A 21,455-nucleotide genomic window follows, 5' to 3' on the forward strand; every position below is an offset into this window, starting at 1 on the left:
TTATCTCGCAGCAGCAGGGGAGTGGAGGACACGCCGATCGATACAGTAGCTGCCGTATACTCCTTGCAATTATCAATAGCTGATTTTGTCTTCCTGGGGCAGAATCTATTAATACCAGATAATAACAGGCTTTTTTGGACATAACTTCTAAAGGAGGTGATGGGGGAGGAAGAGAGGGAAATGGGGGGGAGAAGAAAGTTTGCGCGCGGGGCGACCTTGTTGACAACAGATTTGTCTCTCATATGAGGTGCACACAGGGGAATAGACAAGTCAAACAGACACGAGGGAGAGGGAGGGGGTGGCAGGGGGGAGAGAGAGGAGGGGGGAGCTCTAACCGAACCCCCCTCCCTAACTGAAAAAAAGCTCATCCATCGTTACAGTAAAAAAAGGTTTCTTATTTATCTAGAATTGTACGTTTTTACCAAATTTCCCATTAAAACAAAAATATTATATAAACAATTTCGTAATCTAAAGCCCTATTTTAGGATAAATTACAACGTTTAAAATGCAAAAACAAAATACATGCAAATAATGAATATCAATTTATGTATATCAATAACATTTATGCACGTTTTGCCCGTCTAATTTACATGCCAGTTGGCCTCGAATATCTTAATCCCTCCAATCCCCTTCCCATTAATATGACCCATGCATCCGGAGACTTTAATGCAAATAGAAATTCGCCACGTGAAGGGTTAATGTGTTTATTCAGCAACACAATGAGTTCAAATCGATGCACACAACATCGTTTCTCCTTATTTACGTATTTTACTTTCAAGCAAAAAGCTAAAAGTGCAAGGTATAGTTTTTACATATAGGCTATATATTAAAGTGATAAACCAACTGTACGATATACAATCATTTAAATGTAATCAGGTTAATCACTTGGACCAGCAAAGGACACACTTTTACACTGTGCGTATTTCTTTTTTTACATTAAAGTGAACCTAAATGTATGTAGCCAACGTAAAGCCACAAAATCTCCTCTCATAAATCAAATATACTGCAAGATTAATATGACATATCCCTATCTCCATGTCTATCTCTAACAAAAACAGGTTGGTGTGAGATATTGTATGATGGGAGGTCAAATCTGGGTGTTCACTGGAGTCTGAGGACGATCCATTGAACAGTAACGTGGTGGTACATCCTAGTGGTGGCTGAAAGCAATGGGCTGAACCTCAGCTTGGGGGTTAACTCTCACACACAGCGCAGTCCCTACACACACCGAGCCGTGCCCGACACCGAGACACCGGAGCGGTCTGCCACAAGATAACTTCCAAAGCTGGCTTCCATATGAGGCGGCAGAAGGGAAGACACTGAGTGATGCTTTAATTTGGAAGAAAGCAGCCGCGTTTCAGTGTTTCGCTTCAAGATATCCCGAAAAAAGGTACTTTTTTTTTAAGAGCGCACCGAGGCGAAGGGGCAACCGGGAGCTAAAGGAGGAGGAAGAGGTGGACTTCATCGCGAGGAGAAGCGATTTCTTCTGGGACGAATGAGTGTTTGATATGGAGGCTGCTTATCTGCTTTTTCGCGTCAAAGTTTGAACACGATTCAAAAAGAGGTGTGAATTGTGTGAATAACTTTTACACATCAACCGGTTTATGATTAGCGGAAACGTGTCCATGAAGAGACAACTTTAAAGAGTCCAATTCAGGAGGAGTAAAAGTTACCTATAACGGAGCAGAACTCTCGAGACTTTATGAGAAGATGGGATCATAAAGGTCAAAGTGATGAAGATGATACTCGGAGAAGAAACGCTGTGAATCCTCAGTGAAAGGAGGCAGGGGTTTTGACGTTCCCTTGTTGAAGACCCCCCCGTGAGCCCGGGCATAACAAGAGATTTGGTGTGTAGTGTTGTGGGGGGGGAGAGAGGTTGGATAGTAAAGAGAAAAAGAGACGGATAAAGTCTGAGAGTGAAGCTGCTAATTGCTCAGTCCGTCCCTCATTACCATATCCAATGCGCGTCCGCTGGACTTCAGCCAATCCTCCCCACCTTCACATGGTGCCATTAATCGCGAGGCATTATTCACTATCGTAATTATTATACCGACATGCGCAATCCGACGCACAACAACAGCAGCGACGGCAGCAGCAGCAGCAGCAACGGCTAATTTACTGAACATTTTTCCTTTTTTGCGTCCCCCTCCTTTCCTCTCTCTCAGATATATCAGACTATTTGCGAACTTTTTTTTTTAAGTGTGTGTGTGCGTGTTGATTCATTCGCTCTCCGCTGATGTATCTGCAAAACGCAGAGGCATCACGGAGCGCAAAAGCAGCAGCAGCAGCGACATCCACGCCAGCAGCAGCATGTCCCGACGCAAGCAAGCCAAGCCGCAGCACCTCAAGTCGGACGAGGATCCCGCAATAGCCGGGGTGATTTCCGAGCACGGTGAGTGGAATTAACCAGCTGAGTTCTCCTCTTTCCAAAACAAGACAACTTCCCCTGTCACTACACTTTACACTAGCTGTATTTTCTTTATTTCACTCTGTTTCAGCAGCTTTTAAACTTCTTTAAGTTCGACTTTAAATGGAAACTGGATCCGGATTTATAATAAGATGTATTTCTTAAATATGGAATTTTGACATCAGCGTTATTAAGTCAGAAATGGTTCTCTTAGTAGACACGCAAGTTTGTTGTTTTAAAAAGTCGAGTTAGTTTTATCCCCTAAACATCTGTCTAACCTGCATCTGGTCACATTATCGGCGACTTTTAGGATTAAAGTGTTTAATGCATAAATGTATTCATTTTAAACAATTTTGTAATATGTGCATGAGGCCTTTTTGAAAGCCTTTCTTCAAAATATCACTATTTTAATATTAATATATATTTAAAAAATTGGAGGCTCCTTTGCAAATTAGTCTTTGAAATCTTACAGTTGACTTGTGCATGCGCTTAAACACATGCACACACAATTTAAGAACTTGGAAATATTTGAAATTATTTTACATCTTTTAAATTCTTAATTCGGCGAAAGAAAGAGATGCGACGATTTATATTTTAATTAAATAAATACAAATAAAACCCGTTAAAAAAGATACATTTGATTTTGAATCAGTCTTTTGTCCCCCTGCGCCTGTCTGGCTCTCCTAGGAGCGACGTGCGGATTCTGTTGCAGGTCGAAGCCTGCGTTTTGTTATGGAAATGTTTTTGTTTACCCCCCTCACATAAATTTAGCACACTTGATTTGTTCCCTTTTGCTCACAATGTCGACAACATCGGTTGACAGGGCTCGTCCTCGCCATGCGAGAGAGAGAAAAAAAGGCTCATTCATCTTGCATTCTGTACTCAGCCTTTTGCGCAATAAAACGATCATTATAGTGCTAAAGTCACATCTTCAGAAAGCCGTTGGAATTATAGGAACAACCGTAGAAATAGTACTTTATTTTCAAAAATCCTGTTGAACATGATGTTTTTCTAAATGTTACGATTCTTTGAAATTCAAGTATTTGTAATTGCTGTATTTTTATAAAACAACATTGTATAAAAGGAGGAAGAAATCTAATTTTGTATCTATGAGGAGTACTTGATTTAATAATTTCATAGATGAACCAACAGTCACAATAATATAGTGTTTTAATATTAACATAATCACTTTTTTACTCTAAAATGTGTATTTCTTTTAAAGTTGATACTTCCAAAAAGAAAGAAAATCACTGCTATTATTTATACCTCTCCATTTGGCTCATGTTGGCCAACGCAGACCCAGTCACACACTCACACACTTTGCAGGGCTTCTTTACAATAGAAATGCGTGATGTAATCTCTGGGGAGCAGCTCTCTTTGCATGGGGAAATGTTGGTGTGAGGGCTTTGGGGAATCACACTGATGACTCTTGGCTCTTTTTGTCCGATTTGCTTGATTTTCTCCAGGGCGATTTCACATTTGAACAGTGTGTCTGTTTTAATGTTGAGGTAACCCGTTGGTAGATTATCCATCAGGTTGTTCTCCTGTAGGATCATGGAAGGAAAAAAAACCTTTTTTAGTCATAACATTTGGATGATTTTAATTTCAGTTAAACAATATTCCTGCAATTTGTGATAAAGAAAGCAGTATCCAGAACATTCAGGGCTCCACACATTCTTTGATCATTTGTACACCTTTCTGCATGGATGTCTACCATTAAAATAAAGCAAACACACTGCCTTGTAACCTATACGCCATTGTGCTTAACACTGGAAGTGCCCGAGGAATGTTCGTGCATGTCCTCATCGGAGCACTATACTGGCTCGCTTGTTTCCATGACAGACGTACGTTACAGTGAAACAATCCCAAGCCTTTGGTAGAGCACAGCGAGCCCATACACTTAGATAAACCCAATAACACTCATTGAAAGCTTCCTTACGGACGAATGTCACGACTGCGGTGTATCACTGCAGCATGATCAGACTCTCTGGTGCCCGTGCTGCAGCTCCTGACCATCAATCGTCTTGACAAATCATTGCATATAACGTCGAAGGAACTCAAAGGTTCCAATTGTTATTCAGACTTGAAATCTATATTATGTCGAGCTGGTTTTAGGGAGCAAGTCAAGCATTCGGATGGCGTTCAAATTGAGCTGAAGGACACATTTCGTGAAATATCGAGCAAGAAAAATAGTCCCCGGATTAGGGAACTAGGATGTAAACCTGTCCTTCTGTGTTCTTTATTTTTTGATCAGACCTCTGTGAATGGATGTCTTTCACTCTGCTGCAGCTCAGTCAGGATCCCTTTAATGTGCCAATAAAGATGAAAAACTAAAATCAAGTGCCAACAAGCTCTTGTCTGGCATATCATCTCCTCCTCAGGCCTTCCTGACACTTGCCCCCTGAGGGCATTGGGGGTTGTGTGTGTGTTCAGATAGGGACAGAAGGGGGGGGGGGGGGGGGGGGGGCCTCCTTAGGAGTGCTTTTACAAAGCTTGCTGACTTAACCTTTGTCTAGCCCCGGTCGGACAGGCCCTGCCGTTTGATGTCAAGCTCCTCGTACAATTAGAACATGTGTGCCGTTGACCTTGGCAGCGCAGCATACTCGTGTCCTAGAAAGTGTGAACAGCGACGGGCTTTTCATCCGGCCACCGCCTCCTCCTCTGCATCCAGTGCCTTTCAAGGTGTGCATGTGGAATGTGTGGGAAGTGGTGGCGTACGTATTGCACTGTGATACACTTGTGTTCAGAGGGATGTTGAAAATATACATTTCTTCAGACGTACATGATCAATTTCAACCAAGAAAAGAACAGTTTCACAATGTTATTTGTTGGAAAAAATGACATTTTCTTCATCTTAGGAGACACTCTATGATAATTTTAGAAAGGAGCATACATTTAGGCTTTAGTTTTGATGCTTTTTCACAGATATGTCTCATTACCGTCTTTATTGAATCCTCAAACACAATCCCAATGTTTAAGTTTCCCTTTCTCGCAAACATAATCTTCAAATCAGGAATGTCCGTGGTTATGAGGTTCAAAACATATGGAATACAGTGAGGAAATCCCTGCTGACAGTGACAACACGGTTCCCCTGCAGTAGGGCTTTTGTTTGGCTTTTGTTTTAATCCCCTCTCACCATTGGGTGCAGGCCCCTGGACCACCCACACAGTTGTGCCAAAGAAGGCACTCAGATATGGCCGTGTCCAAATTACCCCCCTGCGCCGAAAAAACACACACAAACAAGAAATATCCTGATTGAGAGGAAGGACTTGACAGGACTGTTTTGACATTAAGCAGATTTAAGAGACCGAAGAGGCACATTTCGTCATTAGTCGTTTTTCTGAAGATTAATTTTGTTTAGGGGATTTTAGCTTTTCAAAAAGTGAAGCCACGGACCAACAGTTTGACAGTCGAGGTGTTTTGTTTGTTTTACTTCAAAATATAACTATTTGAATTTAGCTGAAGCAAACCCATGTAAAAAAAAGACCATTAAATATGACCTGCTGCAAGATGAGCTTCCATTAAAGCCTCCTCATCTCCAACTCTTTTGTAAAACCACATCCAGAGAGAACCATCTTACCGGGTGACACACTCCTCTGGACAGAGTGCCGTCATTGAATACTGTATTGCAAATGCTTGCACAAACAAATCGTTAATGTTTTGGCTGCCGCACATCTGCAAGCAACGACAAAAGGCCTCTCTGTTAGTGCAGATATGACTGTACCACTCTGCAGAGCGGCTGACCAGGCCGGTGACACACACACACACACACACACACATTAAACACACACACAGGCAGAGCAGTGTTGAAGGCGCTCGAGCCTCTGCATGATGCATAGGATCATTTGATGAGATGCCTCATGCGTTCAGATGTGTTTACTTTTCAGGAAGTGTGCAGACAAACCTATTTTTGAACAATCCGCTGTTTTAAAGATTCACACAAATATTATAAGATAATATTAGAATAATAAATGCAATGCTTCAACAATGTGAAAACAGATTCAGTATTTCAAATGGGAATTTACAAGTCACAAAAGTCAATATACATCAGTCAAAACTTAAAAAATATGACTTAAAATAATAAATTTCCCCGAGAATAGAGTTGTGGATGTGTGATCAAAGAATTCCAAAATTGTTGAAGCCAGAGGCCTGTTTCTTTTGGCCCTCCCCTCCCAACATGGGCAGGACCCACAGTGATGCATCTCTCTTTAACGGTCCTGAACTATCCCCAGATGCTCGAGAATAATGCTTTTTGAAGAGGCAGAAGGAGGGGGCGGTTCTAGTGAGGCTAGAGATTACTGTAGGTTAATAAAAAAAAAGGCACAGTTTGACAAATAGGAAATGGAAGACACAAAACACTTGAAATCCCTTTAGACACCATTGACTTTACCGTAACATGTTACCAGTGTCATGGTGTGTGTGTGTGTGTGTGTGTGTGTGTGTGTGTGTGTGTGTGTGTGTGTGTGTGTGTGTGTGTGTGTGTGTGTGTGTGTGTGTGTGTGTGTGTGTGCTCAGTAAGTGGATCTTGAAATTGTTAAGATTGAAGGAATTTGAAATTGATCAACGCTCGGCTCTATGGCTTTCACAGGATCGGTGGAAAGGATGAATAGCTCATCTGATATAATATGTCAGATTAGCGGTTACAGTTAGCATGACAACGATTATTGAGCAAGATAGCGGACACACGGATCCAATGTCCTCAATCCCACTATTATCCACAAGCTTAATATTTGCATCTGAGTAAATGAAGACTCTTGGAAGAATGGAAAACGGATTGGATTTTTTTTTCATCCTTTCCTTTCTCATGCCATAGGAAAATCAATACAACCCCCTACACTCACACACTAGTGCACACACACTCTCACTGTCTTGCAAATACATAAAATACACACAATGTCGCTTTTACACAGCTGCGATGGCGTCCCACTGTTTCAGGAGAGAATGGTAATTATGAATGCAAATTGTATCATTTTAAGCTTATTGGCATGTACAGTGGGAAATAGGGAAATTGTTGTAGCCTGTCTTGTAATATTGAGTAATTGTAGCAATATTCAAAATGTCAGAAGCCACATCCAAAATCCACATCCGAGAATTTCATTGAGGCTTTTTTTTTTTAATGGCAGTGTTGAGCTATTGAGGCTATAGTATTCTTTAAAATATAGTCTGAAACTGAAAATGCCCCGTAAAAAGGATATTTTCAAAAATGTATTTATTTTTCAAATAAAAACAATGAAATGTACGATTCATATTAGAAACAATATCACTTCACAGAGGAAACTTGCTAAGATAGCCATATACATACACTACAGTTATTTATCTGCAGTGGCCGCAAAAAGCATGTGTTTGTCATTTGTGCGTCAACATATGTGTGAAAGAACGTATCGGTGCGTTTGTGTGTGTGAGGTCAGAGGCATACAAAGCCCCCCCCTTGTAATTGTATGAATGAATAAAAGAGATTGACAGTAATACCATTCTAATAACTAATCAGCTCAACACAATGCCTACTCATTTGCGCTGACCTTTCAACCCCCAATTATGGAAATGAGTTCTGCTGTCCGCTGCCGGCCTAAGGAGATTTTAAGACTTTTGTCACATGTCCCTGACGTTTCTTCTCACTTGGTATAAATAATATGATAATCATTTTGGGAAAACATTTTTTTTTTAATGCAATTCTTATTATGATTTTGCACTGGATAATCAAGGGGGGAGGTAACATGGATAATTAAAGAACCGTCACGGATTTAGATTTATTTTATATTGCTAAATCAATTTTCTTCGGATTTCTAATTTAACCTTACATGATTAAGTCAAATAATATCGTGTTTTGTCAGCCCCAGCCCCATTGAGGATGGGAACGCGGAGCCTGTCCAAAGCCTTTCTGTTGATAATTAATTGAGTTACAGTCACCACACCTTGAGAGCTCCTGCCCCCTTTGGCCAGAAATTACAGGAGGAGTGATGAATTTCTTTACTAATGAGTCACTGTAATTGGCATGAATGCTTCATGTCTGCCTCACCAGGGCTCGTTCCGTTTTAACCTTTGTAATGAGCGTGAGCACTGGATGAATCTCACTGTAGCTCACTTGCAACACATAGGAAGACCTGTAGTGTTGAGTGAATATGTGAAATCCTCCATGGCAGTATTTGTCTTAGCTGTTCTTAGATGTTATGTCACCATCTACGACTACGTGTCATTTTATCTTTTATATTGACAGATCAGGCTTGTTGGCTTATTGGTTGAGCTTCGCTGTTATGATTAGTGGTAGAACATTTGCGTAAATTAAATACATTACTAACTTTATTCAGGAACATTTGCTCTTTTGTGTGTGTGTGTGTGTGTGTGTGTGTGTGTGTGTGTGTGTGTGTGTGTGTGTGTGTGTGTGTGTGTGTGTGTGTGTGTGTGTGTGTGTGTGTGTGTGATATGCAGTTGCACCGTTTACAAATAATTACAATGCAATTTTTTTGCACTTTTTGTAGCTCTGATTCTATTTTGGCAAAATGAATAAGTCATCAATCAACTTTGTTTTATAAAGTGTCTTTATAGGGAAAGTACTTTTGTGTAATAAATCACCCTTTTGGCAATAATGCCCGTTAAATTGTCCTCTTTTATAGTTTTTAGAATGTAACATAATTCATTTTGTAGCTAAATAATGGTATCGCCAGAATTACCCTGGGTATTTGACTAAATACCGGACAGGAGACTCTGAAATAGAGTATGTGCAGGTTGCTGTGGCAGTGATTGAGCTCACTTCCCACTCATTATGAAAGGGAAATGTATATAGGGCCAAGAAAGACATATACACACACATAGAGTATAACCATGTTTAAACAAAAAAAATAAACAAAAATGGGAGGGCATTTTTGCACGGTTTTGATCAGGTGTGAATTTGGTCTTTGCTCAGAGCGTGTGGCGTCGGTTTGTTTGACTCTTGATGGTTGCGTATGGAAGAGGAAGTGGCTTCCTAAAACTCTGATTAAACATGTGTAACTAATCAAGAGACTGCGCTGCCATGGCACTAGCATGTAATTTGTTGAGTCTCATTTTAGAGAGCATAGGAGAAGGAGGGAAAGTAAGACAGATACATTTATTAACTGAAAGGCAATGTTGTATATTTCAAAACATTTCCAAAAGCATTTGAAAGTGGGCATGATATGTATCATTTGTATGTGTATTGGTAACATACAGTGTACATTTTCAAATTAAAGGCGAATGGTACAGGATATTTTTAAGTGCTACATTTTCATCCGATTTCTGCTTTTGAAACACTGACAAATCACTCTTCCTGACATCATAAGAAAAGAGTAATCCAGTATAGTCCCTTGCTTAGATTTAAGGCTAAAGTATTACCTTTGCAATGCTAAATGACAAGGCCCAGGCATTTGAAATTCAGGTGGAAATGACCTGGCTTGATAGCAAAGGGGAATCCTAATAGGGCCATCAAAGTCCTGATTTGTACCCAACAGATGAGGCAGCCGTGAATTGTATGAAATATTGGAAATCAATAGGTTCTATGGAATTTCATTAAGCGGCAGTATCCACAATTGATAGGCCCTCATAATTTGATGGATTGCACAAAGAAAATTATTAGCTGCTCTATGGAGAGGGTGTGAAGGCACAAACCTGGGTCTTGAGAATTGGTGAACTAGGGCAATTTGTTCGGAGTAAAAAAATAAAAAGAATATTGATTTGGTTTATGTTAAAAGAGAGGAAAAAAATGAAAGGTTAAATCTGTGCAGCACTGCACTGCAAAATATGTTTGGATTCTTTATCGATTATTTATTCATTAATTATTCTTTTGTTGCCTTCTCCTCCCTCTTTTCCATTCCCCCTCCATTCTCCTGACCCCCTCCACTCCCTTTAGCCCTAGGTGAGGTGCTGGAAGACGCAGACAGTGGGAATGAGAGCCGCAGCGGCAGTGAGGAGACACACATTTGTGAGAAGTGCTGCGCTGAGTTCTTCAAGTGGTCAGACTTCTGTGAACATTTAAAATGTTGCACCAAAAGCCCCCTGGTGCTCATAGTTAATGACAATGAGAACACACCTATCCCCTCCCAAGAATATACTACAGAGCTCTCCCCTGTACCCAGCTGCTCTAGCGAACAGGCTGACAGCGAGGACCCGAGGGAGGGCAACCACAGTCTTGTTGGTGAGGGGGAGGACATCCCAGAGACAGCAACCCTAAGTGGGGTCAATCTCCAAGAAAACGAGGATGAGCAGATGGAGCTAGAGCTTTCACCAGAAAAAAATATGGATCTCGACGAGACAGATGTGACATCCCCTGAACCAGACGGCTCCCTACCTCAGCTCAATGATGTGGTCCCCTCCGCTGTTACAAGCTACGCCATGCCAAGCACCAATGTTACCTTGGAGACCCTGCATGGCACCCGGGTTGCAGTAGCCCAGTTTTCACAGAGCGTAAGGGCAGCAGTGGGCAGTGGGGTTTCCACCATGGCTATTCCCATGATCCTGGACCAGCTGATGGCCCTCCAGCAGCAGCAGATACACCAGCTGCAGCTGATAGAGCAGATACGCAGTCAGGTGGCACTGATGAACAGGCAGTCTGCCTCACAGCCTGCTCTAAACAACCATCACAGCAATGCTGCTGGAAACCAAGGGCCTGTTTCCTCCTGTGCCCCTCCTATCGCAAGTCAGCTTCAACTACACAACTTCATCACTCCCCCTGTCCATCAGATGCCTGTGAGGTTGCCAGCGACGCTCAGCGCTCAAGGCCCTTCACCCTTGACCTCAGGGATGGAAGGGCCCCTCTCTCAAACACCCAGTAGCTGTCAGCCATCTAACTCTTCAATACCCAACACGTGCTCAAATAACTTGGTGTTTCCCTCGTCCAGTGGCAACGGATTGTCATCTCTACTCCCCTCCTGTTCATCATCAGTCACAAACAACATTAGCAGTAGTATAACAGGATGTGGTGGCATCAGCAGCTCAGCTCTGTCCAGGAACTCCATCACCCCTCCTTCGCTCAGCCACAGCAGCCTCATGGGCTCTGCCTCCAATCTACCGCTGATACCTCACAGCTCATCCAGCAGCGTGATCTTCCCCAACCCGCTGGCCAGCATAGCAGCCACAGCCAATGCGCTTGACCCCCTCTCTGCTATGATGAAGCACCGCAAGGGGAAGCCCCCAAATGTGTCTGTGTTTGACACTAAGCCCAGCTCTGAGGACCCCTTCTTCAAGCATAAGTGTCGGTTCTGTGCCAAGGTGTTTGGCAGTGACAGCGCCCTACAGATCCACCTGCGTTCACACACTGGAGAAAGGCCCTTCAAATGCAACATATGTGGAAACCGTTTCTCTACTAAAGGAAATCTGAAAGTCCACTTCCAGAGGCACAAAGAGAAATACCCACATGTTCAGATGAACCCCTACCCTGTGCCAGAGTACTTGGACAACGTACCCACAAGCTCAGGCATCCCGTATGGAATGTCTTTTCCGCCGGAAAAACCTGTAACCACATGGCTCGACAGTAAACAGATCCTCTCCACAAATCCCACCTCCGTTGGGCTCCAGCTTCCTCCTACGCTGCCGAGTATGATGGGAGGTTATGGTGAGTCTCTAAGCCTCACACCGCTTAACAGGTCCCCTCAAGGGTATTCTCCACCATTAAGCGACTGTGCATCTTTGTCCCCTAATATTGCTATTGACTCTGGCATGACCACTATGTCCCCCTCCCCAAAGCCCAGTCTAGGTAGTGATGCACCTCCTCTCTTGAAACCTGAAGGTGTTCTCCTTCCCCCAAGCTGCTCTACTAGGCCAGGAGAGAACACCACCACCACCACAACTACACTAACTCAAGTGGTCCTTTCCTCCACCGTCACCTCAACCTCATCGTCCAGTAGTGGCCAGTTCACTGAACCCATCACTAGCCCAAGCTCAATTTCTAGCCCTGTCTCACATCCTGTCCTTCCCATGCTCTCAGACCAGTTTAAGGCCAAGTTTCCCTTTGGAGGCCTCCTAGACTCTATGCAAACCTCGGAGACATCAAAGTTGCAGCAGCTTGTCGAGAACATTGACAAGAAGATGACTGATCCAAACCAGTGTGTCATCTGCCATCGCGTTCTGAGCTGCCAGAGTGCCCTCAAGATGCACTACCGTATCCACACTGGTGAGAGGCCTTTCAAATGCAAGATATGTGGGCGGGCATTCACCACAAAGGGAAACCTGAAGACACACTTTGGTGTCCATAGATCCAAACCACCACTCCGGGTCCAACACTCCTGCCCTATCTGTCAGAAGAAGTTCACCAATGCCGTCGTGCTGCAGCAACACATTCGTATGCACATGGGAGGGCAGATACCAAACACCCCTGTCCCAGAAAGCCTGCAGGAGATGGACACTGACCTCTCCTTTGATGAGAGGAGCATGGATGCGATGAGTAGTTATGATGACGACCTTCTGGATGAAATGGAGCAAGCTATAGAAGATGAACCCGACTTCAAAGAGGGAGAAGTAGACCCATGTAAACCCTATTCACCTGGGTGCTCCCCACCAACTTCCATAATTTCAAGCATTGCTGCAATGGAGAACCAGATGAAGATGATCGACGCCACTACCAACATGACCCGTTCGTTTGGTCAGAAGCCTACGCAGAACGGCATCAGCTTTGGAGGAGAAACTGATTGCTTTGCCACTGATTCCCTCTCTGCTGTGGGGGATGCTGAAGGTCAAAGCTTGCGGAGCCCTGCTTTGTCTGAGTCCTCCGGCTCGATGCAGCATTTTTCCCCAGCTCACAGCAATTCCGAGAGCCTGCGATCCAAATCCCCAGCTGCATTCAACAATAACATCAACAGCAACAGCACCACGATAGTAGAAGAGGGCCAGGAGAACAATTTGTCTGGCTTTGCAACAGTGAAGTCGGAAAAATCAGAGACCCCATCTCCGCTCTCTGCAACTGAAGGCACCGGGGCCCTTGACCTGACTGCCACTCAACCTGGCAGGCACTTTATCAAGGAGGAGAGCCACTTCAGCATGCTGTTTCTAAATAGAGATCGAGGTGTGTATGTGCAAAATGAACTTAAACATGATGCATCATTTAAGTTGAACAAAATGTAGTCTCAAAATAGAAATAGACAAAAAAGTGTTATTAGCCCTAAATAATGAAGTGGGGTTTTACATAGAGGTGTAATTTCTAAATGTTCAAGTCTAATATATTCATCTTCTATCCATAGCTCACAGTTTAAAAAATGTGACTGTGTAACTATATTGCTACAGCATTCAAACATGCATTTCAATTCTCTGTTTTAAGGTCTGAGCACTCCTAATTTGGCCAGCACTGCATCGAACATGATCAAAATGGAAATGAACGGACACGGGAGGTCGATGTCTCTGAGCGACAACTCTCACCCTCCGGCGGGCATCCATGTTCCTGCTGCAGCGCCCCAGAGCACCATGAGCCCCAGCATCAACCCGATGTTGGCTCCCCCACCTCCACGACGCACTCCTAAGCAGCACAACTGCCACGCCTGTGGGAAGAATTTCTCCTCAGCCAGTGCTCTGCAAATCCACGAGCGCACACACACCGGGGAAAAACCTTTCGCCTGCTCTATTTGTGGAAGGGCTTTCACCACAAAGGGCAATTTGAAGGTATGATCCAGTTTAATACAGCATAACTTAGGATTTTACCTGAATCTTTGTGGTTGTAAAAATGCATACCATGTCAGTGTTTCCCCTAGGTTTACTGCCTTGGCAGGATGCTGCTCGGGTACCTCGAAAAAAAAATTCGGGGCACCCAGATTTTTTTTATCCTTTGGAGCAGAGAGAGGGGCTGTGGATTATTGTTATTGATATCGTACAGTAACAAAGTATTTGTACATTAAAAAGTAATAAAGTACAGTGTTACTCTGTACTTTATTACTTTAATTCAAACTGTATTCCCTTCTTATCATGTAGCCTACACTTCTTCCTTTCATTGATACATTTAAATCACCTGACTACAGCATATAACATACCTGCTGCAACCCTGTGCTGCTGCTGCTTCTCTCTGCCTCATCCTCTATTGCTGGACGCAGCTCCACCTCATCTGATCTCTGATATGAAAGCAATCGTGTTATGATCATATTGAGCTATTGGTGTGAGTCTAACATTAAACAAGCAGTCTGCTTGTCATACATTGCTGACGATACATTTTAAGTGGCAATTTGTTGAGTCACTGCCGCTAAATGTCGGTAGCATCAAGCTAGCAAATCCTGCATTAGCCTCACATCAACAAGTGACAGAACATCCAATTATCCTGAGCTAATTTACTGAATAAACCAACTCACATCTCCTGTCTTTTTTTTCACCCAACTCATTAGACTATTCTTCTGCTGGCGTTTGATTGTTGTTTTCTGTCAAATTCAATACTGTAGTTCAAAACCGCGGTACCTGCTCACCATCTGTGAGCTATTTTTAGAATGCGCACGCTACGTTCGTTGTCGCGTTCGCGCGCGTCCACCTGGGCAGGCTGTGTGTGTCCTTCTCCTGTGACGATAACGGCTTGCGGTTAAAAAATAATAATAAACAAAATTGAAACTGGGGGGACACACAAACGGGCAGACTGCAGAGCTGTTGTTCTCCTCCTTTCCTCCGCTCTTGTCTCTGATTGTGAGTGTGTGCATTCTCGTGTGTGTGTGTGTGGGGGGGGGGGGGAGCCCCGCCCTTCAGAAACAGAGCGGAGGGAGAATGTGAATATGCAAGGCTGTGGACACTGAAACATGCACATTGGATAAATAACATAGGCGTTTAGTTTATTTAATAAAAGAGCACATGTTCAATGTGAAAGTGACCGTAGATATATTACTTCAGTTGCAATTTGGTGCTATATATATATATATTTTTTTAAATAATAAAAAAAAAAAAAGTAAATTAAAAAAGAAAAAAAAAAAAAACACCTTGAATTTTCAGGCAGGGCGCGGGGCTCCGTTGGCAGGGCGCAGCGCCCCGCCAAGACAATGGTAGGGGAAACACTGCATGTAACAAGTAATACTCTGGGATCGACTCCATATCCATACAATAAAATGTGTGCATCTCGTATTTGCCTTGAACTGTTAAGGTCTCCCAATAACACCCATGATGTTCTTTTTATTCTCTTGCTAATTTTAGGTACACATGGGAACACACATGTGGAACAACGCTCCAGCCCGAAGGGGTCGGCGACTGTCCGTAGAGAATCCCATGGCCCTCTTGGGTGGGGACGCCATGAAGTTCAGCGAGATGTTCCAGAAGGATCTCGCGGCTCGGGCCATGAACGTCGACCCGGGCTTCTGGAACCAGTACGCCGCCGCAATCACCAACGGGCTTGCCATGAAGAACAATGAGATCTCTGTGATCCAGAATGGAGGCATCAACCAGCTGCCCGTCAGCCTCGGTGGCCAAGGAATCACTTCATTGGGACCCATGCCGGGAGGAATGGACCGTATTCACACCGGAAACAGCCCTTCCATGACGGGTATGGAGAAGGCTGGTATGGATGTCGGGTCCGTCCGTCCGTTCGCCAGATTTATGGAGGAGAACAAAGAGATTGGGATCAATTAAAAATACTTTTCTGTATTATTCCAAGGTAGGCGTTTGGCAAAGACTAAGAGTCTTCCAAGAAGGAAATAAACTGCTGATCCAGTCTGAACTCATGCGTACTATATTATGTACAGATTAAATATTTTTTGTTTGGTTTTGGAAATATAGTATTTAGTATTGATTAGAGGTCTTTGCCTTTCATCCATTCCCTCTTCACTTGATATTTCGCCTATACGAAGAATATTTTGTCTCTTGTTTGAGAATATGTCGTCTTGCAAGATTTGCATGGTACTTATTGGTTTTTATCAGTATGTTTGACTGCTTTTATGAATTATTTTGAAAACCAAGATCCTGCCTCATTTATAATGGGCAAGAATCTTGTCTGGACTGGACTAAAACAGAAGAGTTTAAAGACAGTATGGCCTTTGTCTGGCAACCTTGTTTATGATTGCTCTTTTAAATATAAAAGGGCCGTGGATAGACTGAAGAAAAGACTGAAATATAGTGTTTCTGTGCTCGCCTGATATTCTTTTTCTCATGAACTAGAAAACTTGAAAAAAATAATGTTTGAACTATTTTAATCTTTACATTTAGTCTCCCAGCATTGTCTTATAATATTGTCCTGTGTCTTTAGTATTTATGATATTGACAAAAAAGCGGGTATACAAAAATATATTTAATGGCCCAAGCGTTTTATTGATCCATTTCTTTTCTAAACTGCAGGCTTCACTGATGAATATCTCTTTCAATAAAGACGGTATGTCGTTTTGAGTTGAACAACAGAGAAAATCGTAGGTTTTATTTGGATATCTGTTGAGACTATGTGTATCTCGTTACATGGTAAAGAAGCTAGAGATATCCGAAGCTGCTATGACCACAACCCTGCTTTTAACCTTTGTAAAAAGAAAAAAAGTGATCCTTTTGAAGAAATATCTATGTATAGAAATACAGACAAATCTAAAAACAGGTATGCATATTTTGTATCACATAAAAATAGACATCATGAGTTGAGAGTATTTGTCATGTTTGTGAATGCACTTTTTAAAAACAAGACGTTTTGTCTGTGAGTTACCGTTAACCTTTTGACTGAGCTATCTATCACGTGCTGTTTTCATTGTTTTCATTGTTTCCAGCGTACCACTCCTACAATTTGCAGAGTCGGTTCTCTGTTATTGCATCTGTGCTACTCGTCAGAGTGCAAACTCATCACTCAATCAAAACCTTCTTAAATAAAAAAAAAAGAGAACATGTGTGCGTTTCAATGTTTTTATTTTTCTGCGATATTTCTTCCTTTTCTCTGTCAACTTTTTATTTCCATAAATGAACTCTGAAATAGCCGATACATATCATTAAATCAATGACAGGGAGTCTTTATTATCATTATAATAGTTATTTACAATTCTATAAATCACTTTTGTTTAATTTACGCATATAGCGCACTATTTTCAGCTCAAAATAGAAAGGCAAGAACTCTTTTTCTGTGGGGTGGGACTACTTGACAACCAATTTCTGACTCTTAATAAATAGTATTAATAAAGAATATTATTGTGTCATTTATTTCAAATAATGTAAATGTATGCAAACAATGACTTTTGTAATTGGATTCCACTCGTAATACAATATATTAGGTTAATTTATTTGGTAGAAAATTGTAGTTCACTTTTAAAGTTAGCTGTTTTCTAGATGCTTCTTGATTATTCCGTAGTAGAAATATATTATGGTGGCTTGGGAACAATTCTTAAAAGACCCATCATCAAACTACCCATTTCATTTCCTGCCTTTGTTAAATCTTTTTTATTTATGTTGTTGCTATGCATCAACCACTTTTCTAATTTGCAAAAAAAGATGTTTGTATTTACCAATACTATTTATATGAGTGTAGGGCGGTATGGGTTAAAGTGTGATTGCATGTGTTGTGTGTGTGTGTGTGTGTGTGTGTGTGTGTGTGTGTGTGTGTGTGTGTGTGTGTGTGTGTGTGTGTGTGTGTGTGTGTGTGTGTGTGTGTGTGTGTGTGTTTGTGTGTGTGTGTGTGAATTCAAAGTGATATCCCACATTTCCTGCTGATGATTGTGTGGCCTTCCATTACACTCTCTAAATCTCCTGATCTCGATTTTAATATATTAAACAATAACAACATGTAATATCTCAGTCATATATATATATAATTCGGACACAAACGTATTGTTACATTACCAACAACAACACAATATTAATAATAATATAAATAATCATAATAGACATAATGATAATTAGAATCAGAATAATCAGAATCAAGTGTATTGCTTAGTTATCTGGTGGTGCGATAATAATAATATTAATAATAATAATAATAATAATAATAATAAGGAACGAGATGCTGTATTTAAAAAAAATAGAAGCTGTCATCCCCTATAAAAATCATAAACACTCAAACACACTTTTATATAGTATATTTAGTATGACTAGGATCATAATCTACATTTTTCGTATCATAATACCTATTTATGACTATAAGGCATGATTTAATGTTTCACTAAGCTAATGTAAAATCCATGATGAAACACCACGTTAATACTTTAAACTTGCAATTCATGTTGTATAATATAATCGTAGATTGGGAAATCACTGGTAAGGGTGTGAGACAATCAGTTTTTCAGTGTGCCAAAGCCTTTCATTTCATAACTCAGATGCCTTCCTGTGCTGATGTGGCCGCATAGACGTGTGAAGCTGGGTAGTGGTGTGTGGGATTCAGTGAAATCTGTGTGTGTGTGTGTGTGTGTGTGTGTGTGTGTGTGTGTGTGTGTGTGTGTGTGTGTGTGTGTGTGTGTGTGTGTGTGTGTGTGAACGGTAAAGTGATGGTAGCCTCCTCCCAGCATTCACCCCCCCCGATGCTGCAGTATGTTTGACACATGGTCCGCATGTGTATGAACACACACACATTCTCCCACACAAACACCCATGTCCTCACTTTCCCGAACATAGAGAAATACAAAAAAATGTTTGGAGAAGAATGAACAACGTGAAACCACATCAGGTGCAAGATGAGAGTTAATGTTGATTGCCGAGAACGAAAGAGGTTGTTGAGCTTATCTGTGGAAAATGGGCTGGCAGATGTTAACACAGCCTTGATCCATGGATTCCTCATTGTATAAACTAAGATTACAGTGACTTGCACTCATTTTCATGTCAGTCTTTAGAACACGGCAATACATCATTCTTGGAGGCACAAATACAATAGTTAAAAATCAACAAATCTGAAGATCTGATTTTCATGCTTCCACCACATATGTCAATTTAAATTACCCCCTGCATGGTTTCTACCAGGTGTGTCAAGTGTTTCTTGCACACGTCAGCTTGCACAGCTGACTTGCGTGCAAGCTTCATCTATTTGGCCTAATTATTTTATCATTCAGGAAATCTTAAAGGGACCCTATTGTGCTAATTCTCAGGTTTCATATTTGTATTTTGTGCCTATTCTGTGACATGTTTCCATGCTTTAATGTAATTTTTCTCATAATACCTGTGCCGCAGCATCTCTTTTCACCCTCTATCCAAAACTAGAGCCAAGTCTGCTCTGATTGGTTAGCTGGCCGGCCCTGTTGTAATTGATCAACCGCTTAGAGATGTCCCACACCTTAGCATATCAGGTACATTGTATTGGAGCACTAGTCAATAGAAGTAAGAGTGTCACTTAGTGACTTAGTGATGTCACTTAGTTATGGGCCTTTCAAAGTGTGTATTCACATAAACCTATATAACACGCTAAAGAGAAGTGACAACCCCAAAAAGCATAATAGGCAGTGATGATAGGTCCATCAAAGTCCAGCTTACATCAGCTCTCAACCGCTGAGCCATAAGTGTTTATTTTTGTGTTATTTTTCTCTCGACTTCTACAAACATATTACTTTTCATGTTGACGAACGGGAGTTAAGTCTGCCCTGGGGAGCTCTCCGGGGCTGATGCGGTAATGCTCGCTGCCGTTTGTAAGCCCATTGTTTGACATTGCACTGTCAGCTGATAGCGCAGGCTTAGTCAGTGGAATTGTCAAGTAATGAAGAAATTTCATACTGACTGTTTTTCTCTATGAAGGCATTTTCTTCGCTCGTATTTGGGTAGAGGCAAAATACATTCCACTCATTCTCGGACTCATGTGTTCACATTTAGCAAATAATTTTGCAGACGGCAAATATATATGCATGTAAAGTCTGTTGTTTGACATTTTACTGGTGATTATTCTCGAATATATAATATAATTAAATACACAATTGCTGCAGCTTCGTATAAGTGCTCAGTACAAAGGGCTGCTTTACCCTAAATGAATGGAATCAGGATACCTTCCCAGCTCAACGTAGGGTTACTTGAGGTTATTAATATGGCTCCGTTGTTGATTGTTATTTCCATAACAAAACCCCAGCATGTTATCCGCAGTTCTTGCTGCCATTATGTAATTTCTTTTTCCATTAAGCAATACATTACAACGGAATGTCTAACATGTGAAGAGCAATTTCATTTTACTGTCCAAAACAGATTGTTTATGAGCAAGCAGGGGAACGCGGACAAGGAATTATTTGAGGTGTGTCAATTTAAGAGAATTTTAACAAGAATAATTTTAGAGTGTTACAAGGCTAATTATCTAAAAGTTAACATAACATGCCTTTCCGTCTCTCTCGGATATATGTTGTTATCTTGAAATGTTTTCCTCTTTGTTCAGCACACCGAGCAAATTGCCTGGCTTTGTTTATTTTATTTTTGTTTTATCTGCACTTCGCTCGTGTTTGTGCTACCTGTTTGAAGTGAATATGTGTGACATTTGGGCATGGCACAGTGTGAACAGACAGGCCATCATTGGGACGGGGCTGTCGGCTGTTTGTTTAATGCCCTGCCTACTGTGAAAGTCTCCCTGAAACAGGCGCAGTAAATATCCCCATTGATCCGGAGGCAGGGGGCCCTACGATGATGTAGTGGCGAAGAGCCACAGGAGTAAATCTAACCGACAGTAATCCAATCCCATTCTCAAGGCTCTGGGATCTGAGATAGGTGCTTTAAATCCAAAAGTATGCCTTTTTGCACAATTCCTCCGCCTTTGTTGGTGCAGCTCTTCTTGTTCTCTTACTTCCATGCATCAGCTCTTGAGTCAATACATAGCTTGCCGGGGTGCTTCCCTTGCTATCCTATATATTTGTTTAAAATCAAAGTCCTGTAATGAACGTCATGCTCGTTCCACATTACCCCCACACTTTACTGTTGACTGTCCAAAGCATGTGCATCCACCTGAAGTACAAACTCCAAAGTTAAGAGAGTGTGACAGGTGTGTGTGTGTGTGTGTGTGTGTGTGTGTGTGTGTGTGTGTGTGTGTGCGTGCGTGCGTGCGTGCGTGCGTGCGTGCGTGCGTGCGTGCGTGCGTGCGTGCGTGCGTGCGTGCGTGTGTTAACACTCCTCAGGTAATCGTGTTCTAGGGATACACTGGAAACTCTGAAACCCCATTAGGCTGGAATTTCCCTTTGAAGGCCAAGAGCTGCCTACCTAGCGCTTGACTGGTTGCTTGGCTGCTTCGGCAAGTGTT

The 21,455-nt window shown here is 41.9% G+C and overlaps 2 protein-coding genes across 5 annotated transcripts in view; one reads left to right on the forward strand and one right to left on the reverse strand.

Moving 5' to 3' along the window:
* The window catches only part of LOC307047616 (uncharacterized protein), a 309,906-nt gene that overhangs the window by 59,183 nt on the left and 229,268 nt on the right, over nt 1–21,455 (reverse strand). For 3 of the 4 annotated variants that reach the window (XM_079694642.1, XM_079694644.1, XM_079694641.1), the window contains exon 2: nt 3,723–3,951. In XM_079694642.1, the coding sequence (XP_079550768.1) occupies nt 3,723–3,951 (229 nt within the window). Of the gene's footprint in view, nt 1–3,673; nt 3,952–21,455 lie in introns of all 4 variants that reach the window. The other variant, XM_079694643.1, reaches the window with a different exon arrangement.
* sall3a (spalt-like transcription factor 3a) lies at nt 976–17,163 on the forward strand. Its single transcript, XM_079694634.1, has 4 exons — nt 976–2,392; nt 10,269–13,415; nt 13,668–14,005; nt 15,503–17,163. Exons 1-4 carry the CDS (start codon nt 2,311–2,313, stop codon nt 15,932–15,934), a joined length of 3,999 nt encoding a protein of 1,332 aa, XP_079550760.1. The 5' UTR covers nt 976–2,310; the 3' UTR covers nt 15,935–17,163.

This window comes from Notothenia rossii, assembly GCF_949606895.1.
Source record: "Notothenia rossii genome assembly, chromosome: 7".
NCBI classification, from domain to species: domain Eukaryota; kingdom Metazoa; phylum Chordata; class Actinopteri; order Perciformes; family Nototheniidae; genus Notothenia; species Notothenia rossii.

What these genes read in the sequence shown, in the direction of transcription:
- sall3a (XM_079694634.1), top strand. Translation starts at nt 2,311, where the DNA reads ATGTCCCGACGCAAGCAAGCCAAGCCGCAGCACCTCAAGTCGGACGAG. An exon ending in CGGGGTGATTTCCGAGCACG is followed by an intron (nt 2,393 to 10,268) that starts GTGAGTGGAATT and finishes CACTCCCTTTAG; the next exon opens with CCCTAGGTGAGGTGCTGGAA. An exon ending in GTTTCTAAATAGAGATCGAG is followed by an intron (nt 13,416 to 13,667) that starts GTGTGTATGTGC and finishes CTCTGTTTTAAG; the next exon opens with GTCTGAGCACTCCTAATTTG.